Source organism: Pochonia chlamydosporia, chromosome 1, assembly GCF_001653235.2.
Source record: "Pochonia chlamydosporia 170 chromosome 1, whole genome shotgun sequence".
Classification (NCBI taxonomy): domain Eukaryota; kingdom Fungi; phylum Ascomycota; class Sordariomycetes; order Hypocreales; family Clavicipitaceae; genus Pochonia; species Pochonia chlamydosporia.
This window is the reverse complement of record NC_035790.1, coordinates 1,376,563-1,401,888: the sequence shown is the minus strand read 5'-3', so window position 1 is coordinate 1,401,888 and position 25,326 is coordinate 1,376,563. Positions and strand designations below refer to the sequence as shown.

At 49.6% G+C, this 25,326-nt stretch overlaps 11 protein-coding genes across 11 annotated transcripts; 3 read left to right on the top strand and 8 right to left on the bottom strand.

The window, feature by feature from the left end:
* Positions 1-83: 83 nt before the first annotated feature.
* VFPPC_00332 (dynein intermediate chain) lies at positions 84-2,223 on the top strand (the record flags this gene model as incomplete). Its single annotated transcript, XM_018280372.1, has 2 exons — positions 84-203; positions 271-2,223. The coding sequence occupies 2 exons, from the start codon at positions 84-86 to the stop codon at positions 2,221-2,223; spliced, it is 2,073 nt and encodes a 690-aa protein (XP_018148406.1).
* A 758-nt stretch (positions 2,224-2,981) lies between these two features.
* VFPPC_00331 (aldo/keto reductase) lies at positions 2,982-4,104 on the bottom strand (the record flags this gene model as incomplete). Its single annotated transcript, XM_018280371.1, has 3 exons — positions 2,982-3,347; positions 3,409-3,980; positions 4,053-4,104. 3 exons carry the CDS (start codon positions 4,102-4,104, stop codon positions 2,982-2,984), a joined length of 990 nt encoding a protein of 329 aa, XP_018148405.1.
* A 343-nt stretch (positions 4,105-4,447) lies between these two features.
* On the bottom strand, positions 4,448-4,660 carry VFPPC_00330 (hypothetical protein; the record flags this gene model as incomplete). Its single annotated transcript, XM_018280370.1, has 1 exon — positions 4,448-4,660. The coding sequence occupies one exon, from the start codon at positions 4,658-4,660 to the stop codon at positions 4,448-4,450; it is 213 nt and encodes a 70-aa protein (XP_018148404.1).
* A 261-nt stretch (positions 4,661-4,921) lies between these two features.
* Positions 4,922-6,761, bottom strand: VFPPC_00329 (tubulin-specific chaperone E; the record flags this gene model as incomplete). The annotated part of the gene is made up of 3 exons (XM_018280369.1): positions 4,922-6,074; positions 6,130-6,529; positions 6,590-6,761. The coding sequence occupies 3 exons, from the start codon at positions 6,759-6,761 to the stop codon at positions 4,922-4,924; spliced, it is 1,725 nt and encodes a 574-aa protein (XP_018148403.1).
* A 339-nt stretch (positions 6,762-7,100) lies between these two features.
* On the bottom strand, positions 7,101-8,151 carry VFPPC_00328 (peroxisomal dehydratase; the record flags this gene model as incomplete). The annotated part of the gene is made up of 3 exons (XM_018280368.1): positions 7,101-7,861; positions 7,927-7,975; positions 8,032-8,151. The coding sequence occupies 3 exons, from the start codon at positions 8,149-8,151 to the stop codon at positions 7,101-7,103; spliced, it is 930 nt and encodes a 309-aa protein (XP_018148402.1).
* Positions 8,152-9,473: 1,322 nt separating this feature from the next.
* On the bottom strand, positions 9,474-10,802 carry VFPPC_00327 (casein kinase II beta 2 subunit; the record flags this gene model as incomplete). The annotated part of the gene is made up of 1 exon (XM_018280367.1): positions 9,474-10,802. The coding sequence occupies one exon, from the start codon at positions 10,800-10,802 to the stop codon at positions 9,474-9,476; it is 1,329 nt and encodes a 442-aa protein (XP_018148401.1).
* A 1,709-nt stretch (positions 10,803-12,511) lies between these two features.
* Positions 12,512-13,912, bottom strand: VFPPC_00326 (phosphatidylinositol phospholipase C; the record flags this gene model as incomplete). The annotated part of the gene is made up of 1 exon (XM_018280366.1): positions 12,512-13,912. The coding sequence occupies one exon, from the start codon at positions 13,910-13,912 to the stop codon at positions 12,512-12,514; it is 1,401 nt and encodes a 466-aa protein (XP_018148400.1).
* A 1,557-nt stretch (positions 13,913-15,469) lies between these two features.
* Positions 15,470-16,072, bottom strand: VFPPC_12752 (hypothetical protein; the record flags this gene model as incomplete). Its single annotated transcript, XM_018290529.1, has 1 exon — positions 15,470-16,072. The coding sequence occupies one exon, from the start codon at positions 16,070-16,072 to the stop codon at positions 15,470-15,472; it is 603 nt and encodes a 200-aa protein (XP_018148398.1).
* A 2,011-nt stretch (positions 16,073-18,083) lies between these two features.
* On the top strand, positions 18,084-18,455 carry VFPPC_17411 (hypothetical protein; the record flags this gene model as incomplete). Its single annotated transcript, XM_022429122.1, has 1 exon — positions 18,084-18,455. The coding sequence occupies one exon, from the start codon at positions 18,084-18,086 to the stop codon at positions 18,453-18,455; it is 372 nt and encodes a 123-aa protein (XP_022285861.1).
* A 4,327-nt stretch (positions 18,456-22,782) lies between these two features.
* VFPPC_17412 (hypothetical protein) lies at positions 22,783-23,223 on the bottom strand (the record flags this gene model as incomplete). The annotated part of the gene is made up of 1 exon (XM_022429123.1): positions 22,783-23,223. The coding sequence occupies one exon, from the start codon at positions 23,221-23,223 to the stop codon at positions 22,783-22,785; it is 441 nt and encodes a 146-aa protein (XP_022285860.1).
* Positions 23,224-23,476: 253 nt separating this feature from the next.
* Positions 23,477-23,671, top strand: VFPPC_00323 (hypothetical protein; the record flags this gene model as incomplete). Its single annotated transcript, XM_018280365.2, has 1 exon — positions 23,477-23,671. One exon carries the CDS (start codon positions 23,477-23,479, stop codon positions 23,669-23,671), a length of 195 nt encoding a protein of 64 aa, XP_018148397.2.
* Positions 23,672-25,326: the final 1,655 nt, after the last annotated feature.

Sequence of the window (25,326 nt, the reverse complement as noted above, 5' to 3'; positions counted from 1 at the left end):
AGCTAGCTCGTTGATCCGTACCAGCAACTTCCTGCAGCTCCCCTGAGAAGCGCGTCCCGCAATGGGACATACGAGAAATCAAGATGCAACAACGTCGAGATGAAATCCTAGCGAAGAAGGCCAAGCTTGCAGAGCTCAAGAGACAGAGAGAACTTCGAAATAGCCAAGCGAGTGCTGGTCGCCAGAGCCTGAGCGGTGGTGATGTTGGTCTAGTCCCCCCATATGCACACCTCATTTGCGACCCGCAACTGACAACACCATTTTCTATAGTTAATATCGCCAACCCCGAGTAGAGCAGAGAACCGCCGCGATATCGAATCCCTCATCAATAGCCTAGTTGGTGAGAGTCGACCCGGCTCAACAACAACAGGTGGCGCGGCGTCCCCTGGTCCACGCGGCAGTAGACCAAACAGTGTGCTCAGCGCAGGAGAACTCAGCAATGAGGCATCCGAGTCCGCTGCCCCTTCGGTTGCCGCCCCCCCTCCTCCACAACTAAGTACAGCGCCTCTAACGACGGTGTATGAATGCCCACCTTCGCCCGTCAAGGAGATCTTTTCCTACAGCAAAGGTGTTCAGACCTCAGATGAATGGCCCTCACCAGCGAGAAATCGAGCGCTGTCGACTGCATCAGATGGTGATGATTTGACAGGAACTACAAATTCACCAAGCAAGAGGCAAAGTAGGAGAGAAAGAGACAGGGAAGAAGAATTGCGACAAAAGATACGAGAGGAGGTTGAGGATGAGCTGCGAGCGGCCAAAGAATCGCTTGCTGATGGCAGTGTCGCGGCACAGCATGCTTCGTCCACCAACTATCCAGCCAGAGACTTAACAGCGGAAGAGCTGGATGCGGTAACCAGATCTGAAGAGTTTGTCGACTTTCTTGAGCAATCCACCAAAGTTATTGAGCGAGCCATCGACCAGGAAACCTATGACATTTTGACAGACTATGCTTTGCAGGGCAAAGATGAGGAGGAGGACGACGAAGAAAGCGGTAACACTGGTGGTCGTGGCTCGCATAGGATAAAGGAAGTCGCTCAGTTCTTCGACGATCGATGGTCCAAAAAAAGGATGATCAGTGGTATTGATTTCTCGCCGAAATTTAGCGAGCTGCTGCTCGCATCATACACCAAGAATCCCACAGCCCCCCACGAACCCGATGGTCTGGTTCAGGTTTGGAACACACATATGCACGATCGCCCAGAATATGTTTTCACTGCACAATCTGATATCTTGACCGCCAAGTTCTCCCCGTATCACCCCAATTTAATTATTGGCGGCTCCTACAGCGGCCAAGTACTTCTCTGGGATACCAGAGCAAAAGCAGCCCCTGTACAAAAGACGCCATTAACTGGATACGGCCACGCCCACCCGATCTACTCTGTCGACATAGTTGGAACTCAGAATGCGAACAATATTATTTCTTGCTCCACGGACGGGGTTGTTTGTGGATGGAGTATGGACGTCTTTGCACAACCCCAAGAGCTTCTTGAACTGAAAAATCCAAGCCAGGCTAAAGTGGCCGTGGAGGATGTGAGCCCGACTTGTGTTTCTTTCCCTCAAACCGACCCGACATTCTTCCTCGTTGGGAGTGAAGAAGGCACCATCTTCCCCTGCCACAGATATGACCGAGCCGGTGCCAAGGCAGGCGTGGATAAGAAGATCAGCTACAAAGGTCACACGGCACCCGTCATGTCTGTTGACTTTCATCCGTCTCGCGGTCCTATCGACTTGGGTGATTTGGTAATCTCATCCTCGCTTGACTGGAGCGTAAAACTCTGGAAAGTCCGCGCGCCGGCTGCTACATCAACTATTGGCGCTGGTGACGGCAGCGTCACACCACTCATTGATTTTGTTCGGGAGGACGTCGTCTATGATGCCAAGTGGTCTCCAGTTAAACCGAGCGTCTTTGCGCTAGTTGACGGAGCTGGATGGTTAGAGCTCTGGGACATTGCGATGGAAACCGAAGAGCCGATATCGCGAATCTCGCCCAGCCAGCGTCAGGACGGAAGAACAATGCTCTCCAAGAGTCTGAACAAGTTGGCATGGGAACCAAATGATGGCAAGCGCTTGGCTACCGGTGGTATCGACGGTTCATTGACAGTTTTTGAAGTCGGCAGTGGGTTGGGTGGTAAGGAAGGCTTAAAGAACGAGGAATGGACGAACGTGAAGAAATTGGTTAATCGGGTCGAAGCAGTGGGATTGAATGGGGCGATGATGGTGTAGACAAGCCGTGGAAGCTGTCTGATTGGGAATATTTCGCCTGTTGCAAGGGTTGATAGGAACTGCTTATGTTGTATACCCCATAGTACGAGTGGTGTAATAAAATACCATGTAAGAGGATGTGTGCTTTGGTTTGGAGTATGTAACTGTGAAGCTCCTCACATCACGCCAGTATATCTGACACAACCTCGGCATGTACAACGTAATAAGCTCGTCCAGGAGCAATAGAAAAATACATTGAACGTCTTTGATAAGCTGGCATCAAATTTGCGACTGCGTAATTTCGTACTTGTCGTTGCCATATGTGCTTCATTGAACTGGTCACGTGGGGACTCGCTTGGCGAAATATTTTGGATTGCCTCCACTCCTGGTTCATTTGATCCCTTAGCTGACAACAGCATCAGAGATTTTTCGACTCCTTCGTAGGTAACTCTCTATCTGACTACTCGTGCCAAAGGGTGAATTGGATGACAATGTCTTGATCGCTTCCGCACAACATGTGTCGCAATGGCAATCACATGAACCAGCCTTGCTTTTGGTATGTCTCCTTGAATCGACTCAACTTTTGTTTGCCCGACATGATGCATTCAATTTTATTGAATTCTGCAATTCTGAAGGCCATTTTCGGCCTGTCTGTGGATAAAACTTTCCTGATTTCTATTTTTCCCAAGAAAACAAAAAATACACGCTATGATTCACCATGAACACAAATAGTTTCTAACAGCTAGTAGCTCACCTCGTCCCTCCCGCCATACTGCCATCTAGGTGTTTGTGGGGACAAAATCAGGATATCTCTTTCCAGCCGTCTCAAAGTTCTTTACCAGATCGGTAATCTTGGCGAATTCCTCCTCAGTAATATCTACAACCTTTGCGTTCTCCCTTACCCGCGAAGCGGCCGTAGCACCTGGAATCGGAATGATGGTAGGCAGTCCAGGGCGATTGCTATGCTTGCGAACCCAGGCAATAGCCAACTGACCGGGCGTGCAACCTTTTTCCTTTGCAATCTCTTCGACTTGATTGACGAGCTGAAGGTTGTGCTCAAATGCGCCGGGCTGGAACCGCGGGAATTTTGACATGATACCACGATCCTGGATATCCGCAATGCTTTTGAACCTGCCAGTGAGCATCTGCATGGCATGTTAGCTATGGATTACGTTATGGTAAGAGTGACATCGCTGGGAAACGTACACCTCTACCCATGGGTGAGTAAGCCAAGATGGGAATATCGTGCTGAGCACAGGCTTCAGCTACGCCATTGGTAAGAATGTCAGGCGAGAACATGCTCATCTCGACTTCAACCGCGCCAATCTTGGCGAGTTTGGCGGCTTCATGAATGGTGTCGGCACTGCACTCAGAGAGGTAGACGGCTCCCAATTTGCCGGTGTCAATGTACTCTTTTTGGATGACGCCATATGTAACCTCAAGGGGCGTATTGGGATCGCGTCGAGAAGGAGCAAAGCCGTCGAGCTTCTTAGTCCCGCCGAGTTGGTTGATAATATTATCCAGACTGCGACGTGTGCCTTCAGGGGTGCCGTTTTGTTTGTGTGTCGCAAGATCCATTCCTCCCTTGATGACAAGTGTAACTTTATCGGCGTCCTCGGGATACTTGGTGAAGTAAGCCTTCATCAAGGTCATGGAGTTGCACTCGGGGGTGCCGTAGAATTCAGCGCCGTTCCACAGAGTCAGACCGCTCTCCAAGGCAGCTTTCAATGCTTCAATGGCTTGATCGATGGGGGTTGGCTCAGGACGCCAGGTGAAGCCTACCAATGACACTTGTTAGCAAAATTGATGGATTATTATGACGACGATCTCCTTCTAGATTGATGACATACCCATGAGACCATAGCCAATAGGGCCGACTTGCTTGCCAATGACTTGAGGCATGTTGGACGTATAATTACACGGTTTTGTGATTAGATGTACTTGTGACGAAAAAATTGTTGATCGAAGTATCGAAGTAAAGCTGGTGACGGGAACAATTTCCAAGCCCAACTAACTAGGAACAGCATTCGTCTTTATACTTTCCATCACGGCTTTGACCTCATATACGGACATAGAGCAATTCGAGCTCTCCGCCACCTCCGTCCAATGGAGGTCTGCCACCAGACGATTTAGCGCCATGCGTCATGTCCGTCCACCTACAATACGGAGGTGAGGTGTGGGTGAGCGAGTTGGCGCAGGGGCGACAAGGACAATGCCCGATCGGAAATATGGCACAAACACACGCTTATTCCGATGGCGTTCCCACACCTGCGACGAATCTCCATCCCCGATGAGCTGGACATAACACATTCTTGGCAAGATCCGATTGATTGTCAAGAATTCTCCATGATCGGGAGTAGCCACGTTTTGGTTTCGCTCCCGCGAGGATGCCGTTCTGCCGGCAGCTGCACAGTCGCAGTCGGAGTTGAGGCTGACCTATGTCCATCTTGCTTGACATGAACCATGACGTATCGTCTGTTGCGAACACCGTGGATCTGTCAGCTTTGCGACGGACTTATCTCCTAGTGTCTTTCTAGAAGGAGGATGGGATCAAATGCACAAGACAACTTACCCATATCACATACTGAAGAAAGAAATCGGGCTTCAACATGTGTTTGCTAAGATAGTGGCAAATAGTCTGATGGAATCTTGTATTCTATGTTGACTTTGCGGCTCTTCTTCTCTTTGCCTTCCATTGCCCTAAAGAGCCGCTCATACCTCACGGCATCTCAACCCGAATAGACACATCCAGTCCATCAACACAATAGCCCAACTGCTTCGGCCCATCCCTCAACTCCACCTCCCTCTTTATCCAGCGTCCAGACCTGCCATTCTTCGCACCGCCCTCTTCACCCATCTCCTCCGCCTCATCATCATCCGGTTCCTCCTCATCACTACTCTCCCCATCGCGATCATCATACCCAGCCACCGGATCCCACTCCCCCGTCTCCCAAACCAACTTCACTCTCAGCGGCGACAAGCCAAACAACCTCCCAGCAACGCCCTTGACCGCATAGACATCAAAAGACTTGGGTATCTTGGCCACCTTGTTCTGCTGGCCCTCAAAATGAAACGCCACCGTGATTAAACGTGCTTCCAAAAACGAAGGGTTCACTTCATCCCTACGAATCACATCCGGCTCACCGTAAATATCGCACAGTTCCTTATACCGCGGGTGTTGGACCAGGATGGTAGGCTCTGCGGATTCAGGAACCGTAGCAAGTTGCTTCGCTATCCGTGACAAGTAAAACATCTCGGCGTTTGTTCGGTCCGCCGTTTTGACTTGTGCGAAATTCAGGCTCTTCAGGTTGGCGAGTCGTCCGATGGTGAACATGTGTGATTCTTCGGAGGATGAGGCCTTCTTGTCGTCGTCTTTGGCGGCGTCGTAGACGGGGTTGTGGGAGAGGCGGAGGGCATTGAGGCCGGGTAGGTGTTTGGGGAGGAGGTCTACGAAGGACCATGTGGATATGTTGTTGTATGAGACGTCGAGGTATTGTAGGGATGGGGGGAATATAGGTCCTGGTGTTTCGTCTGGTGAAATGGCGGTGATGTTGTTGCCTTTAAGGTGGAGGTTTCGGAGGGCGGTTAGGGAGGTGAGACTTGCGATGTCAGAGAGGGCGGTGAAGTCGTTGAATTCGAGATTAATGGAGGTTAGTGTGTCTGAAAGAGAGAGATGGTTCATCTCTGGGAGGGAGGTCAGTTGATTTGAGCCAGCATTGAAGGTCGTTAAACTGGGACATCGTGTAGCAATGGCGCATAACTCCTCCCAGCTGAGCAAGGCCTCTTCAAGTGATAAATCTGTAACGCCTTGGAATGCCACGCCGATTTTGTCTAGGGCTGCATCTTTCAAGAGGTTCTGAAATCGGTTGCCACTTTGATAATACGTCAGCGTCTATCGTCGACATTGCAAAATCAGAAGCAGCTTACTTGATACTGAGCTTCCTCAAGGTCGTCAACTCAGCGCAAATATCCACCACCGGCCCTATAGTCTCAAACAAATTCCTACTCAGATCAACATGCACAATACTCGGGCATGATTCCGCTATAGAGTCATCTCCATCCTGTCGAGCGGTCGCAATTCGCAGGCCATCCAAAATCACAATCTTCAGATCCCTAACCTGCGAAAGCTTCTTCCAAATCTTGTCGAACCCAACTTCCTCCGCGACTTTTCTACCAGAAATCACGATCTGAGCGCCCTCCTGGCCATTTTTATCCTGAGACGGGTCAGAGAGATACTTCTCCTTGAGGGCGGACAAGAAGCCCTGGCCGTCGTCCTTGGGCCGCGTGGGGCGCACAAAGGATGCTGCGGTAGACGACCTTGAGAGACCTAAATGGCGTGTCAGAGCACTGCGGTAGAAGAAAAACTGAAGGCTTCATGGGACCATACATGTGAAGTAGCGCACTCCTTTGTGCGAGCCGTCGTGTTTCCCGCGCGTAGCGTCGTCCCATTCTACGCCTAGCCAGGAGCCAGTTGTGCCAGCGACATCACCGACGTAGCGAACGGTGCAGAGTGCGCCGCCGTAGGAGATTCGCTGGCCCACGTACGGTTCTTGGCTCATTGCTGATGGAGTTTATTGAGAGGATGCATTTGTCTTTTCTGGTGTTGGATGTCTTACAGGCTGTCTTATAAGAGGTTTGTCGTTTTGATGAGTTGAGGTTTGGTCAAGGCAGCAGAATTTGGGAAGGCCCAGGTCCACCCTCAAATAGGAAAATTGGTGAATTTTGGAGGATGACCTGCGAGTACGACACGCTATTAAATTCTAGGCAACAAAATTAAAATAAACAACGGTTGTTTAAAGTAGTCGTAAATTTTTACTCATTCGTTACATACTGACTGCGTGATACATGTTGATTGCTAAATACAGTAGACAAAGATTGCCGCCTCACCACTTGCTAGTTCACAGCTTGCTAGCAACACCTCCAACAACCTTCACCAAAGCACGCCCATTGCTCAGGCACACCTTACCACCCGCAACCTCAGTCACAAATCGAATCTCCTCAAAGTCGCCTTGCTTCTCGCCGGTGCGCCAAACCCTAGTAACCAACTTGTCGCCCGGCTTGACGGGACTTGCAAAACGGGCCTGGTACTCCTTGATATTGGCAGGGTCGCTGCCACCAAGAGTCTTGAGAATCAAATGGCAGGTGGTGTTCCACGAGTACAGGCCGTGCATAATGGCACCTCCGAAGCCCATCTTCTGACCAGGCTCGGGAGTAGCATGCAGAGGGTTGTAGTCGCCGTTCAGGCGGTACAGCAGGGCCGACTCGGTGGTGGTTTGGTGCTCGAGAACAGCATCGGGCTGCTTGTCCTTGGGAGGAGGGAAGTTCTTGGTAGCAGGACCCTTGGGACCGTGCCAGCCGCCCTGACCGACGAAGAATGAGCTGGTTGTGACACGGCTGTAGACGTCGCCGGTAGCAGTGTCGACAAGATCGGTCTGCACGTCGAGGACTGTGCCGGGTCGGCCCTTGTCGTAAACGCCGAGGACCTTGGTTCTGGATTCGAACTTCTTGCCTTCGGAGGTGGTGGGGAGGGCTTTGAAGAATTCCATCTTTCGCTGGCCGTCTACCACGCGGCGGTAGTCGAATTCAGGGACGCCGGGGATCTTGACGGCCTTGGAGGCGGCGTAAAAGTCAATGACTTCTTGGGTGTTGCCTTTGAAAGCTGTCCATCAGGTTAGCTTCCACGTCGATGGCAATTGAAGCTTGGGATGAAGTGCTCTGGCTTACACAGAATGATGGGATAGGTAGGGAAAACGGCGAAATTGGGGTGAAGCTCCTAGAGATTCTGTCAGCCATTTCAACTTCATCTTTGGGGATATTTTGTTCCCATACGTAGAGGAGGTGAAGCTCGTCGGCCGTGGCACCAATGCTGTTTGCGAAGAGCAGCACATCTCGCTTCAGCCAAGAGACTTGCTGGGGAGGATACTCGAAACCGACGCCTGGACCCGACATTTTGTGATAATTATGTTCGATAACGTGTTTTACTGGTGCAATTGAGCAATAGCAGGAACACGACCATGATGTTGCGGCACAGGAAGCGGGCGGCCGAGTCCACAGATATACTCTTGCGACGGACCCCGGCATTATCGGGGGAGCTTCACTTGAGCCGAGGCAACTGTGGTGGGGCAGATGGATGTGAGTGGTGGTTGGAACTTTGGACAGGGTATTGAAGGAGTGAGAGGGCAGGATTGCAGACGAGATGGGGGCTCGGCTTTACCCCAGATTCTCCAGTTTCGAAAATCAAGAAACGTTTTGATATACATATATGTTTTTTTTTTTTTTTTGGATGCTATGACTTGGCTATGCCAGATGGCCGTTACTTAAACCGGTAGATTCGAGGTTACCAGACCAGACAGGGTGGGACATCATCACCCTCCAAGTGCTGGTGAGCCATGGAGCAGACTAAACTCGGCAACTTGTTGTAAGGACGATTCAAATTATAAATCACTGACAGCTCTACTTCATACATTGATAGCGAGTGAATATCAAGCTTCGCAAAAATTGTTTGTAATAAAGCCCTGTTCGGCGTTGCGGATGTCAAGCGTAAGATGGTTTGAGCATCAATCACTCAATATTGATGCTACAACGGGGTGTATGTAGCCTTCCAGTTACAGCACACTACAGCGGGGAACGGATGGGGCTGGCCACTGCACACGTTATCATTGATTGGAGGGTCCGTGCCAGACTCTGACCCTGAGCAAGCGTGTAGCATCAACCAGATTTGACCACCAGTTGACCTTGAAAGCATCAAGAAGGCAGACAAAATCCTTCAACATCAGCCACAAACAGCCCATAGCTCGGTGCAGACATTGTCGTCTGCTTTGGTCTTCTTCTCACAGCGGAAATCTTGTGGCATTGGATGCTTCAGACGCAAATATGCCATCCACGAGCCAGCACTGTGCCGTAATGTGTGCTGAATTGATCTCGTTCGGCATACTTTTGCAGCACATCTCCTCTTCGACTAGTCTCCTCGAGTCGAAAATATCGTCACCAAAACCCTCACATGGGCTGAGCCAGGATCCAGCAAGACAAAGAGATATACCACAATTATGATACACAGTGTTGACTTTTAGAACACTCGCAGACGAGACTTGAGCAGTTTTGGAGGTACTTGCACTCAATGAAAAACTATGGGAAGCTACATGGCCTGACGAGGTGAAATCGTGCTCTAGCACTAAAAACAAAATGTTACAAACGAGTGTAATCCCACCTCAGATCCTATCACAAACTAGTGGGCTGGTATCGCTCAATTTCATGTACCAGAGGTTTCGCCCTCACCCGAGTCTTCCCCGACCACGGTCGCATTCCGCCAAAAATCGGTATATCTCGTCATAGCGCTCAAACTCATCTGATGGACGCTCTTCAGGCTGCATGGGCGGAGACATGCTCTCATAGCCTTCGGGCTCGGAAACCCATGGACTGTCCACCAAGTCGCAGGCAAATGCCTCTCTCACGAAAGAGTCATCCTCTAACAACGACTCCACATCGTCAAGGTCGTATCCAGTGAGTGACCGAGCCGATCCACCAGGGGAGCTTATCGCTCGCTCGGATTCCGGAGCAAAGGGGAATTTGAGCGCTACTGTAGTCCCAGTCGCAGCATCAAAGTCCGAATCCTGGCCTATGATGCCTCGCTCGATGCCTATGTCGTCACACAGCCGCTCAACAGAGATTGCGTCAACACCAGGGAAGCGAACTCGAAGCTTGCTTCCTGCCTCCAATGATACAGGCAACGCGCCTAGCGCTTTCAGTCGCTTCAAGTCGGCCATGACTGCTTTCAAATGTTTCCTAGCTCGACGCAGGTCAACAGACAAGACTTCGAGGAATCCTTCCGTATCCAGAACGGTAGGCTCAACGAGTGCCCCAGATCGGAGGATTGAGTCATTAGAGGCACGAACAACAGCAGCGGCTAGGGGGCTCAGGGCTGTGATAATGGGGCTCATCTGGAAGTCGATGAAGGAACCGGGAGTAAAGCCGGGGACGGCGGCCATTCGGTTCATAGCTTCGTCCTCGAGGCTGGTTACAGCACGGTATCGGCGATCTCCACGGGTATTAACGCCGTCATATCGGAGCTTCTTGCCGGAGAGAAGGAATCCTCTCATTGCCTGGGAAACATTTTGCACAACTTGTGCCGGTGCTGCTGGAGTGTGAGAGAAGTATCTCGCTCCGCCGCCGATGCTATAGCCTCCAGCGGTTCTTGGCATGGCACCACCAGTGAGATTAGGACGCAGAGTATTTGCGAAGGGAGCTCGTCCAGAGAACTGGGCAACTCGTCGAGATGTATTTGATGAAGGTAGCTTAGATCTGTCGAATCGAGAGGGTCCAGTTCGCCCAGAACTGATGTATCGCCGAACTAGGTTGTTGAAGTTGTAACCTGTGACGCTGGAGAACAACCTTAATCCACGTTTCTGCTGTTTCAATAGAGCTGCTGGATGAATAGGCTGTCGCCCGGTGTATCCGCTTCGCACAGGAATAGCCTGTGCTTGACCCTGGAACGGCTTCGCAGCGTCCGTTATCTTGCTGCGAACCGCCTTGGTCGTTTTGGCCACAGCGAACCTAAGGAAGCGGAGGGTGGGAAACCCCCATATTGCCCCTTGGGACGCCATGATGGTGTTTGTTGTTGTTGCTCCTCCTGCGATGGAAACAGAGGAGAACTGGTTTGTTACAGATGCCTGTGTGCCTGGCTTTTGGCCTGGGTGACATCAACTTATAAGACTGCATTCACTGGTGATTCGCCACGCAAGCTGGCACCGGGAGGGATCGGGTGCACCGCCACCCTACTAGCCACAGTAAGGCTGGTGAGCTCACAACAACCGCTAGCCAATTCAGGTTAGCTTACTTTTAGCTACCCCATTTCAACCTTCTCGCCATGAAAAATTCCTGCGGAGCTTTTCACTTTTTGTTTCTTTCCACCAACATTTTCACCGCACCAGCTACGTCGACTTGGTGAGCAAGTGCTCATCCGGCTTCGTGCATCATGGTGCGGTGATCATATTCATCGGTAAGCCTTCTCCTCTCCATATTCTTGCTCAATTTTTCTGTGATGAATTCTTTACACGAACAATCCAATTCATACCAAACCATGGTGACTTCATCAAACTCTAGAATTACACTGAGGAGGCATTGGATCACATTACCGCTTTTGATATCAATTGATGAAACATTTGCTGATCTGATTGAAGATGTAGATGTCCATCAATATGGACTACCGGCGACACGGTCTAAATTATTGCTCAAAAGGTTGGTCCATTTCAACTACTGCCTTAACTCCCCCACACACCTCCAAGTGATGATCAAAACGACACCTTAGGGATTCCTCATGCTTAATACATGATGTGGATAACGTTGTATAAGTTTCAGCCTTGTCTGATTGGAGAATCAAACGCAAATTTTGCAGCTGCCATATTCTACATGTTCAGTGGCTAATATTGTTTCGATAGGTACTTGCATATCTTCTCCACGATTCCCAGAAATGAAGCCACTTTATGATGAAGATTTGAACGAACGGGCGGACATATCGAGCCCTACCACCTTTCACCCTTGAAAGCAAGGCTGTACAACCCTTGTGGTGGAAGACTGGCAGGGCCTCTTGATGACACTTCGTCACCTGATCGTGGCTCTTGGCATAGCTGTTTATTTTTGCCAGCCATTTCGTGTAGCCAACTAACATCTATGTGCAATTAGGTATTTAACTTGAATTGATTTTTGTCCTGTCCTCTTCGACTATTGTGATGAGTTTACCAAAGTATTCACACTGTTTGATCCTCAATCACTTCGATTGTTGGAGCATGAACACAACAACAACTTCTGATATAGTCGGTATGCGTCGAATACCTGGTGTATCAACATACGTGGCTAACAATTTCTAGATTCACTTGTGCAATGCTGCTTCATTTTATGTTTATGTCAGACTGACCGTGTCTCCCAGGTATGAACAAAACTGTGCCACGACAGATGAATGCATGCATCCAAAGGTAGGCGCATTTCACATCATTTATTTCAAAATCCCGCCATTAGGATGAGTTCTGCTTATAAGCACTAGCTGAGTTCATCGTGATGAGCAACCTTTTCACCTTGGAGAACTGACATGGCAATTATTCCTTATTCTTTCCTATTGCAGACATTGTGAGGCATTGTCGCTGACCATAGTACTTGACAGATGCACATGAGCCCGTGGCGATATAGCAAGACCTCAATATAAATTTCAATTGTGCCATCATTTTCTAGTCCCTACATTCGTGACATTCGTGTAACTACAGCATCCCGTTCTACATAATAATTCCTCCCCGCGATGCAATTGAGCAGGCTTTGTGTTCTATCTTCGAAGCTGAAGGCGAGCATTCATGCCCACAATGCAGCGGATAAGATCCCAATTGTCATTGGCACCAACCCAGTCAGTAATTACAATACCAGTTCCTGCAGTGCCAACCTTGAGCTGCTTGGGGCCTCTACCTTCTTCACCATGCTTGCCACAAAGGTACTCAATCACAGCAGGATTCACCTTGGCGGCAATTCTCTCAGGCCAACATGTGGCGTTGAAGAAGTTGCTGGCACTGAGGAAGTTGATGAAGAAGGGCGGAGGGTGAGCTTCTGCGTTGTAGTTGGGCATTCCGGCAAGTGCAAAGGCTTGCTCTGCGGCCCGTTCTAGCTGGCCGCGACTGTACTCGATCTTCTTTTCAATATTTTGGCTTTCGGTGACTTCGTAGAAGTCCTGAATGCGGAAGCCGCCACCGCCGCCAACGCCGTCCTCGCAGTTGTCAGGCCACTCCTGCGCATCAATACCATAGCCGCCGTTTCTCATCTCGTCATCCAAGCCAAATCTACGGACAAGAACAATCTTGCCACGAGCCTCGCCCAGTTTGGGAACCCTAGGATCAGTCCACCAGCGGTCGCTTCGCTTATCAACGTACCCATTCTTGAGGTACTTGCCTGCCTGGGCGTCTGTGCCTTTTCCGGTGCCTTCGCGCTTGACACTCATAATGACGGTCTCGCTGGGGTTTTCCTCTAGGAACTTATAGATGTCCTCCAACATATCGGCAAAGTACTTGTTTCCGGTGAGAGAGATTGGAAACGCGCTGTGGACGAGGGTGAGCACATCGTCATCTGTGTTGGCCGACACCCGAATGTCAAGAAAGCGGACGCCATTTTGAAGCTGCTCTGGAACACCAACAGCTTGGCAACGAACCGAGGGAAGTGCTTTGTGGCAAGTAGGCGAGTTGTGAGTGCCAGGAATGGACAGGACCGTCAGTGGCCAGTCGTCCTGGAGCTCATGCATCCACGCATTGAGCTTTGCGGAAGAGAAAATGGCAATTAAAGCGCCGTTTGGAACGTATACCACGGTCAAATCGTGAGGCCCATCGTCCAGCTTCTTCATGACGGCAGATTTCGTACTGGGGCTTGGGATGTCTGTCTCATACCGATGGTCTTCCGTTTTGAAAGTCAGTCGCACAACTTCATTTCCAGGGTCCGCAGACCGAACATCCGTTTCTTTGACCTGGAAAGGCTCGACGCGAATCGATACATCGTCACTCTTGATGGATTCGCCTCTGGGGTGAATTTCATGGGATACACTCTCGGTAGCGTTGAGGAAGCCAGAGATGGCAGTCGTCACATTTGAGAGTACATTGCCCTGCTTGATCTTCTCGCTCTCGAATCGTTGAACGTGAACTAGCTCGACTGGGTTAATCGTCAGGTTGCGAATGGTGAAATTGGCCATTGTCGTGGTTGTTTGTTGGTCGAAATGCTATGCTTGTTCGTCTGAATCACAACGGTATGGTATCTCTACGCGAGGGACGAGGGACGGGAGTGAGCGAGACTGCAGACGAACTCGACTTTGGGAACAACGCAACAAGAGATCTCACGCTGCTTCACAAAATTTGAATTTACAGTTTAAACTACGTTCAGCTTGCACCTTTCCTTGACAAGGTGGCTGAAGGTGGTGGGCCATACGAATCCGGACAGCTCAGGTGCGGTGGCAGAGCTCTTGGAAAGAGGGGCAGAGGGAGAAGATGAGGGGCAAGCTGAAGAATTCCACCACCATGGGCTAGGGAGTATCCATTCAGGCGTTGAGATGAAGCGGGACGAACAAGCAGCTGAGGGTTGGCCATTGGGACTTGTTTATTGAGAGCGAATAGTGCTGATTGATGAGCCCACGATGGAGAAAAGGTGACGAGTCAGCCTGGCTGGACTGATGGATGAACATCAATAGTGCGGGAAACGGTTAGCCGCAAAATGGTGACCAGAATGGTGACGTTTTCTCAGAACGGAACCGTTTGATCAAAAGGCATTGGTGGCAACACACAGGGTCTGGAGATATTCCAAGTGGGCGTCGCAGTCGCAACACACAACCAGCCGACCGGAGGGGACGACGGCACCACACCAAGCCTGCCGTTGACGCGTTCCTTGCAAGTCGAAAAGTGTCACAGTGGGAATGCATCTGGTCCAACACCACGGCGCTGTGGCTCGCGTCATTGAAGCATATTGAACCAAGTAGCGGGCGCTGCACTGGCTCACCATGGTTGTCATTGGTGGCAGAACAGGGAGTTGTTTGGCCCTACCAGAGTTCGAGGCTAGGTGATGAGGACATCAACTGTTGGAAGCAAGCCCATCCTCGATGGGCGTCTTGAGAAGAATGTCATCGGATCGACTTGAATAGAGAGCCACTCTGCTGGGACAGGGTGGTGAATGAGGGTTCGGGACGCCATGCAAGTCGTTTTGCCGAGACGCTATCGCTACTAGCGTATCCAGCCTGCTGGCTACGCAGCAAGGAGGCCGCTGGGAAAGTCAAAGGTGGTGCAGGTCAGCCACTGGTGACATCCAGGGCAAGGTTCGGTTGACAGCAGCAGGCAATCCCGACAATCTGGAACGGGGGCTTTCGAGGAGAGCGGGAAGACGCCATGCTCGACTCGAGTGAAGATGACAAGCCGGACCATGAGAGAAACGTGTGTCGTTTGTTTGGCAGCTTTGCTCCTGGGAGGTTTACGCTTCGACAAGTGAACAGGACGACCCTCTGGCAGGTCATACCAAGATGATGCTCCAGAGAGGCGAGAACAAGTCACTACTTGCGTGAACTGGCAGGCACTGTATGAGTGAGGAAAAAAGAAATGAATTCAACAAGACTACCAAACGCCTAAATAAACAAAACGGCTCGCACTGGTTCTACCAGTAACGGCCAAGGGGTATCCCACACCTCGTTTTATGCAGCCAGAACCAGAATAGAGAAAGGAAGAAAAGCGCCAAAATGCCCATTCACGATATCAAAATAGATGTTACTTTACTCGGTCCTCCTGCGCTTAGCAGACTCATCTTGGTCATCTTCTTCGTCCGACCCCTGTCCGCGTTGACGACGAAGCTGACGACGTTGCCTCAAGACGTCATTGACAATCTTTTCATTACCAACCACATTTCCTGAGCCTTGTACTTCCACGCCAGCGTCGACTTCGATTCGAACAGGTCTTGGTCGACCATCTTCATCAATCATCGGAATGCCACATTGTCCAGAGCTGTTTTCCTGGAGAGCAACGACCACAGCTCGAGCAATGGCGTTGGCATGTTCCGAGGGAGTATCGTTGAAGCAAACGATGTTGTTATGACTTGAGATTCTGATGGAGGTATTGATTCGTAGGCTAATAGGCGACTGGCCTTCTTCGGAGTCGGCTTCATCCTCGCTGGCGAGGATAGCAGACAGAGGAGCTCGACCGAGTACCACTGGCGGCGAAGGCAGAGTAGAGTACATTTGTGCATCTCCAGCTGCGGCCATCCTGGCAGGGCTGTGTCGTGACTGGGGAGAATACGCTGGTGGAGGAGACACTTGACTTGCCGACTCTTTGGAAAGAAGACCCTGAGGGTCAAGGATTGTCGCAATGGCGGCCTCCATTGTGGGATAAAGGTTGTGGAATTGATGACGAGGAAGTGAGTTCGTGGCCACACGCACGTTTACAGGAATGCTTCCCGAGAGATGTAAGCAGTCTGTGGAAAACCAACAAGACGTTTTCAATGTCTGAGATGGTCCCAGGGATTCGGATACGCAAGGGCAGGTCGGGTGTTTATACCGCGATGCCCGCCACAAGAATGCCACGACAGAAACACCAGTGTTTGCACTGTCGCGCGTGTCCGGATGCAAGCGCAGTCCAAGAGGAAAAAGGCGACGAGCGATGTACCCGAACGTTAGTCCAGGAATTGTCGAAAAGGGGGCTTTTCTTCCGGCGGCGATGAGGGTGATTAATCCCGGTCTCAGACGACAAATATGGCGTTGTTGGCGGCACTTATACCAGGCTTGGAGTCTCGCGCCACCAGGGAGGTCAAGTGTTTATGTATGTATGTCTCTCGACCGAAAACTACCCATGCAGCCAACAGTGACGCAGGCGTATGTGAATGCAGAACAGGATGCTATAGGGCGCAGATCAAGGATGAGGGGATGATGACAAGAGCTGCCAAGGTCCAATCCGATGAAATGGAGTGGGATGAGATGAGTCGTCTTGGTTCAAGCAGAGGTGAGTGTGTGTCCCAAATGCGTATATTATCCAGCAAGATGGTGTGTATAAGTGCTTAAAACGACAAGTAAGGAAATAGAGATGGGTAACACAGACAAAAGTCTAAAAGCAAGAAGAGCCAAAGCAATTCGATATCTTTCGATTGAGAGGGCGAAAAAAACAATGGGTGAAACAGAGGGTAGGAACCTGCGGTTCATATATCTCGCCAGCTATGAGCACCCCAGCCAGCCTCGTTGGTGTTTCGTCTTGCTCCATTATATGGTCTAGCATCGTCTACTCGGTATTCTGTCAACAGCGTTCCGCGAGCGAGAGAAAGCACAGATCACGTACCGTCGGATCAGAATGCCTCAATGGGAAAAGACACCAGCATTTTTGTTTGGATTTTTATTTATTTATTTTTCCTTTGCTGTCCTGCAGTGACAGCGACATACAATATCTTTTTCCTTGTCCTGTCCTGTCCTGTCCTGTCCTGTCCTGTCCTGTTCACACCCTCGCTCGGGTATACGTATCATGTATACACCCCCAAACCACTATTATTCTACAGCCCAGCTTCCTTGTCATCATTCACGCCTCCCCCTTCCCACCCAACCTAACCCATTCACCACTTGTCATTGCTTAGAAAAAGTTACAGGACTGGATGGGGGCGGCAAATCGCATGGCTCCGGAAACGAGATGTTCCTACACGCCACACACGCCCTTGAGGTGGACGGGGTGTGTGCCCAGCCTTTTTCTTCCCATTCATTCATTCATTCATTCACTCACTCACCTCACTTACTCACTCGGCATCTCCACAGCTCAACTGGAGAGTGAATGGGTAGCAAACTAGAAACAGCCACTCATACAATGCTGTACCCGACCTGGCCTTGGATTTTTATTTTGGCACTGACGAAACATGTCATGCATGGGTCCTCGTGCTCTATGCCCCTGTACTGCACTGTACATACATACATACGGTTCGTGGTACTTCCTTTTTCTCTCACCGGGCCTGACCGCTCTGGTCCTCCCTTCCTCCCTCCCCCTTCCCATTGCCGTGTGGATGAGAGATACAATACATACATCAAATGCTTCTGTCACACGCCCTCACCCCTTGTTCTTGTGTAACAGTCCTAGGTACAGTGCAGTACCGTACGTACATCGGGTAGATGGTGCTATCTTCTAGGAAGAAATTCACCAATCGCACACGATGATTCAATGCCCCCTTCTCTCCGCCTCTTTCACAGCGCCAATAAATGGGTTGTGTCACCCCAGATACTCGGGATTGAGGGGGTGCCAATGCAATCCAATCTAGCCGGCCATCTCATTCAGATCTTATTATTCGTCCGCGGAATAGGCTCATCCTCCCAGCTTTGATTTCAGCATCGTGGCAATTTATATGGGGAGCGTCGTTTTGAATGAATGACAATTCATCAATGGGCGGGCACCGCAACAATTTCCCATTCTGCTGCCTCAGCTTCGTCAGTGCAACAAACGAAAAATGGGGAATGGATTGGAATCCAAATGCCTAATTCCGGTTCGCCTCAGCGCTACCTGTACAATGGGGAGGCCAGAGCAGCAAACTTGGGCCAATTTCTTTTTCTTTTTCTTCCTTCTCCTTCCATTCATTCAAAAGCTAGGGTCGGGGGGGTCGAGGTGCAGGGGAGGGGGTGTGTGAGATCGCGCCCTTTGCGTGCGGTGAGAACAAAAGGGTTTTTTCTTCTGTTCATGCGAGACCCAGGTCTGTGGATTCTTCCGAGACTGCGAGATTGTAATACTGCAGGTCGAGAATGAATTGGGTGGAAATTTATTCTACGTTGTTATGGTGCAGTATAGTACTGTACTGTATGGTAATGTTTCTGGTTCTGTCTATTCCACGACAGGATATCCCACGATATGCATACAAGTACTCTGTCCATGTAAGCTATTTATCTGCTTGACTACTTCCCTGAACCCTGTCCGGTCTAGTCTAGTCTAGTTGGACGTTGACGGTCACAACCGTTCATGAGCCGGACCAACCATCTTGTCACAGGTGAGGAGGCATGGACACTACAAGTCCTGGCTTGCCTGGGCGGCTACGCTATCAATGACCGCTGCTTCTCCCCTCTGCCCTTTTTTTAGCCCTTTTGGGGGCCTCTCCGTCGGAGCTGGCTCAAGCGAGATTATGCGTGCTATTCACAGCTACAGCGGATTCAAAGTGGCATGGTTACTCTGTATTGTCGAAGGACAACAGTCCCACTGGTTGTGACGCCTCCATTTTTTTTTTTTTTTTTTCATTTTTTTTTTCACTTTCCAGTTTTGTTTTGGTCTGTGAATAGGTTCAAAGTGTGTACTGTACCAGTATCAAACGATGACGATGTCCCCATCACTTCATCCGTCGAAGTGGCAAGCAATGGGGGTGCGAATGCGAATGGCAAGAAAGCAGCCGAAAAGGCTCGGGGTGGCCATTGCTCAAGCATGTTAGCTACGATCGTGCATTCATCGTACGATGGGGAAACTCACAGAGGCGGGATATGCAGTACGCACACACTACACACACACGGATCATTGGCATCCCGCATGCTTTCAAGTCATGCCATGTCATGTACAGTGTCCTGTCGTGTCCTGTATATGTGTCAATTAAGCGAATTCGCAACGAGTAGGAGTCTCTAACCAGTGCCATCGGCGGTTCGGCCGGCGACAATGTTGCATGGAGGCGTCAGGCTGAATCATATTGTTTATTTCTTCGGGTCGGATACTCCGTACGGAGGACAGTGAGCTAGGTCAGGTCAGGTTGATCCGGCAAACAAACCAGACACCAGACTCTGTTGGGTACCTAGGTATGGGATAGGACTGCAACGGCGTCCGCGACGGTGTCCGCGGGAGGATTTCCGGATGGACATTTTGTCGACTGTGCTGTACTGTAAGTACCGTGCTGATACTGCATTTCCCAGCGGTTCACTGAAGCTTGACTGACCATCTGGTATTACAGTAACTGTGCAGTACAGTACTGTACAGCACAGTACATCAGAGTCCTCGTAACTCCGTACATGGCAGAATGAGGAGGCGTCTGGTCCTCACCCCCAAGTCGTGGGTTGGAACTCGACATCTGGGCATCTTCCTATTGTCCGCTTCCATAATTGCTATTGTTGTCGAAATCGGGCTGAGGAGTCGGTCCATTGACTACCTTGTTGGGTTTAGCGCCCGTGTCCCGGACTGCCGTTGGCTGGGCGGCTCCATCGGCTCTGGCCCCACAGCTTCGGCCAGGTCAGTGTCAACCACAACATTTGAACGCCTTGCTGCGTGTGATTGGCTGCCAGGTTTTATATTGTGTCTTTGCTTGGCACTGCATTCACCAACATTTGAACCCATTTTGCACCGGTTTTGGTTTGTTCCCCCCGAGTCTGGCGTCTCTTGTGCTGTATGACTCTTGGATACAGTGCACACCAGTCGCAAAGTCCTGTCCAGATTGGCTTCAATGTGGCCCTCTGTCACCCCCTCGAGGTCACAACACCACCAGTCACCACCAGCCACTCGGCAAGGGAAGCGCCCCCTCAGTCATGCCAAGCCTCAAGACGTCTTCTTTCTTGTCAGAAAAACTCAACATGTTGGTTGAACCTTTTACTTTAGTCAGCCTCTTTCGAGCAAAAGTCACGAGTCTTTCCATCCTGCCATCGTTTGACGGCCTTTCGATCCCGTGGCGACGAGTCCGAGGATTGGGTTCGCAACATGGTTGGCAAGAAAAATACCTAGCCGAATCTACATGCCACCACTGCGTTTTCTCTTATCCCCATTTTCTTCACGTCGCCCATTTCCGCTTACATGGTGTTTTTTAGTTTCATCCCCTCTTGAAGAGTGGCTTGTATTTACCAGGGTAAACAGGCTTGCTTGTCATTGCTTCCAATAGTTTAGCGGCATGATCGGAGCAGCATCCATCCACATCTCGACATCCTTCATGGAATCTGGCGCTAGCTAGCGGCAAACTAATGCTTTGCTGACTGGCGGCGGCACTAGAGTAGTGTCTCCCAAGCTGTCGGATTTTGATGCACGTTTTCGCACAAGGCGAGATGAGGACTCTGCTACAAGCGGAAGCTTAGTGCCAAGACGATAAGGCAGACATGATGTCATTTGAAGAGGCGCCGTGTGATTGTGTAGTACAGCGCATTGTATTAATACGGTACCTACAGTAAATCACTATCTCGTACTAAAAATCTTGTAAGTACCGTATCCTACTGCCTAGCTTTATCATTTGCTGTTGTTTGTTGGTGAGTAGTGGGCATGGGACAGCAGGCAACCGCGAAACTCGAGGCTTCTTTTGAGCTGTCATATCATACATATCCTCTCGAGTGGCAACTTTGATAAACCGTCTATCAAAAATTCATGCCCAAGGGGTTGGCTCAAGGTCAAGTCATATGAGCCAAGTGTTACTGTACCGCTGTTGGTTTGACACGAGTTGCTTACACGTATAACAGAATGAAACCTAGCAAGTGTAAGGAACCTACGACCTCAACCATGTCACATGAGGCCTTTACAAACACTCCAGTTGAAAATGATCTTGCACGTAGTCGTACCTCCACCTATCACGAGCGCTCATACCTTTTGTTCGTCCGTCATCCTTTTTTGTTCTCACAGACCAAGCCTAGCCCCCAGATCACCGGGACCGAAAGGACAGAAAAAACCGTAAATACGACGGGACCATTCTTCAAAGCCCATCGTTTAGCACAATCATAGGCCACGCCCACCGAGAGGCTCAAGCATAACTGACACGACGCATCTACCGAGCGTGCACACCATATCAGGGTTGGAAAGTTGGGGAGTGTTGACACGCCCTCGGCAGAAGGATGAACAAAAGTCTCGTTTCGCACACCCGTATTCTTTTCCATTTTATTGTTCCCACCCCATTGAGGTTTTGTCCCGTTTTTGACAAACTCCACGAGGCGGCGCGGTGGCGTGGAGTTTGCTGGTCCCTTTGGACCCGAGGATGTGGTACAAGGCTTTAAGGTGGTTGCGGGTTAAACGTTTCCGATTGCGAGGCGTTTCGCTGTCTCCGTAATCCGTATTGTTAGTAATGAGGAGTGAGTGTGTACAATGTGCTGTTTTGTATGGGAGGCTAGATGTCATCATGGGATTGCCTCTGGAGTATAATGAAATCCGCGGCCCTGAGCCAGGGCCACGTCGCTTTCCACCAATTGATGCTCCTTCCGGCCGATTCCATATTGATACCATATAGTACTGTATATTAAAGAATCTATTTGATGCTTCCATGTTCCTATGGATTGATTTGATGTCGGCTTGCCGCCGGACTCAAAGCATTGACATGGAAGCACATGGCAACAATAGCTTTCGCAACAATCAACTGATGCCTATTGGATGAGAAAGGTCCTCGCGGCACCGCAGACCGGCATTGAAACACTGACCTTGACTTTGTCTTGCCCAACTTTGAACTTTGACTCTATTCCACCAGACTCCAATTCCATCACACACGCCCCCTGGTCTTACGTGTTCATCAAAAAGACGCCTACTGTATTGTTACACCAAACTCCATTGTTACATATGACTGCTAGGCGAGTGATACTGTACAGTAACATTTTCTTTTTTTACCTTTGATCCTTCGCTTGTCCACCGCCTGCGTTCAGCCCTGCCAGACTCTTTGGCTCGTTTCCAATACAGATCAACGGAACGGAGACTTTCCGTTTAATTAGAAACATACTACGTCGCTTACAGGTAGAGAAATGAAGCGAGAAGCCCACGGGTCAACTCGGTTGTCTAAACATAGACGGACGAAGGTCGGTATCGCTGCAAAAGACTCCTTTTGGCAGTCTGTCTGTTTTGGTTTTCTCTCCACCGACGACGTAAGCGAAACCGGATTTTTCTTTTCGTCTTCCAATTACAAATAATGGTAGCCTATGAGTGTGAGGCGCAATACTGGTGTTCCACAGATTTAGAGTGCGCAAAAAAAAAAAAAAAAAAAAAAAAAAAAAAAAAAAAAAAAAAAGAGTTTCTTATTGTCCTTGGAAGCCTATTCGAACATGATCCACCACGTACCCGTCCTACAGCAACAATACATACCGGCCAGGCAGAATAGGGCAAAAGGGAGGTTGCCGGGAAAGCGCAAATACGGCATGAGAGCGTAAAATAATGGTTAGTTGCCGCAGCCACTTTTGGGTAACGCCGATGGGTAGGGCGTGGGGAGCTTCCGAATGGCTGCCGCCGGAACTTTCTGGCATTGTTGCGCGGAACTTGTGGAAGATGGGTGTGGGAAAGCTGTGATCTTTAGGTGGTCTTTGGTGTAGGCGTGCAAACTGTGTGTGTGTTTCTTTGTTTTATTCAGCGTCATGTGTGAGGCGTGTGGTCGGTGTTTGGGAGCTACGGCCTCGTCAATGCTGAAGATGGGCAGTGACCATGTGGTTTGGGCTATTCTTCCGTTTTCCGTCTTCTGGACTGGTGAGCGGTGGTTTAGTTGGACTTTTTGTGTGTTGATGGGGTTTGCTGCCTGGGAGGGTATTGATATGAGTGTGAGATTTTTGCATTCATGTGAGAATTGATGAGGACTTTTATCGGATATTATTATCGTTGAATCCATGCCAGGCAACTTGACTACTTGCCTGAAAGTGGTGATGTTGTGTTGATACTGACTGTACCTTGCTGTAACGTGACGCAATGTAACAAACAAAATTTCCTGTATAGGCAAGTGAGGTTTTGAAAATGTGTTGGTCGTGATATTCAACCAAACTCTGACGTCTCACATTATCCCATTATCATTTTCATCCCCCAACCAACCAAACTAGTCACCGGAGCATACATCATAACCAACAGATTGATTCAGAACCATCGACATGATAAAAAGTATGCCGAGCAATGCACCGCACCCTTTCTCCATAAAATCGGCCAACATCAAGAACCCGCGTTCCCATCCCCATCCTGCCCATGGCGTTCGTCCTCCCAAATCTCAGATCTCACTCAAGATTATGCATGCAATGCTGACGTTTTTCCTTTCCTTCTTCCCCGTCCCCTGCACCCAACAAATTTGATGACGTGGAGTTGGCAGCGCGCCTCATCTACATGAGTTGCCGGATCGGGAAACAAATCAAGACTTTTTTCTCTTTGCTTTTTTTTTTTTTTTTGCTTCTCCTTCTTCCGGTAGAAACAAAATCGCATGGTATTACTTGTTCGCCACGTGTGGATGAATCAATATGGCGTTTTTTTTTTTTTCCCTGCAGACTTGTTTTGCTTTCTTGTTTCTTATTCTTTTCTTTCTGCCTTCCAGAAGGGGAATTCTTTTTGTCATCATTTGGGCATTCGGTGATCTTTGAAACGCATTCTGCATGTCTCTTTTTTTTATAGGACGCGAGATAACTGTACTCATGACGCATCGTTTCCTGTCATTGCTTCGACCCTTTTTTTCTACCCTCGTGACTATTTCGTCTCGTAGGAGCTCTACGCGGTCCGGTCCAGATAGTAGTACCCATGAGTACAGTAAGCAGTGGGCATTTTCTAGACAATGCTCGTGGGACATGCTACGCGGTTGGACAGGACGCTCTTGTCACTTTTTTTTTTCTTTTTTCCTCTTAAATTTGTATCCCCAAGTTACCGGTATTTACAGTCCACGGAGTACTCATCTAAAACACAAGGTCCCTGCATACGTCTATCTGACCAGCAGGAAATGACAGTTGAGTATTCCATATTACTATTTTTTTTTTTTTTTTTTCCCGTTGTTCCCTTGTGAACCGCATGTTTCGCCGTTTCAGGTCCCCTACACCGGTTCGTTAGTCGGCGATTCCGAAGAATGTATCTCAAACTCGGCTACCGTATATCTGACCCGTCATCAAAATTGCTGCCCACCTATTTTTGTCACCTTTCCCACATGATGCTTGCTTGGCTCTTGAGTTGATTGCAACGTCACCTTGGGGTTATCTGTGGAACTTCCCCGAAGAATACCTACTTGACACTTGACAAGTATTGTACGTATTGTTCGTCTATTGTGCTTGTCGGAGATTACATGTGCAGGCTCTACACGCCGCTCGGGGACCCCCTTTTTCCGAGGCGAGCCGGAAAATGGGTTCGAAAAATGAGAGCACTGAGTGTCACGTTAATCGTGATTCATCAGACACGGGCCTATTGTTGGCAACAAGAGGCCGAGGTTTCTGTTTGATGTTTCTCGTCTCTGTCCTGCGAGTGGGCAGTACTGTGCAGTGAAGTACTATGCTTACACTTCGGAGTAGAGTACATACTTAGTTAGGCATTCAACATAGATCGGTTGCAGTCTCCAATTTTTCGACGCAATGCACGATCAAGATGGAGCGAGGAGGCCGGTCCATTCATTGTCTTGCTTGCGTGGTGCGTATGCATCGTTCAATGGATCTCGTCAGGCTGAGCAGTATCGTTTGCATTTCCAGCGCAGACGAGACCCTAATTGTGCTGTACAGTCCTACGACTCCAAAGTTCTTCGGAAGTAATGCCCTATCATCTCCTATGTTTCCATAACGTACATACTCAAGTATGTGCTCCCATCACCGCTTATTGTCTCCGTTTCTTCCGGCGGCCTGGTCCCCACTGCTTACGTCCACGTCGAGGTTCCCGCGCTCGAATTTATCGTCCGGTGCCGTTTACAATATAGGCCTGTGGCGATTGTTTGTATTGTGTGCAAAGTATAGATGCTATTTGCAAAGGGGGAGAAGCTTGGCAC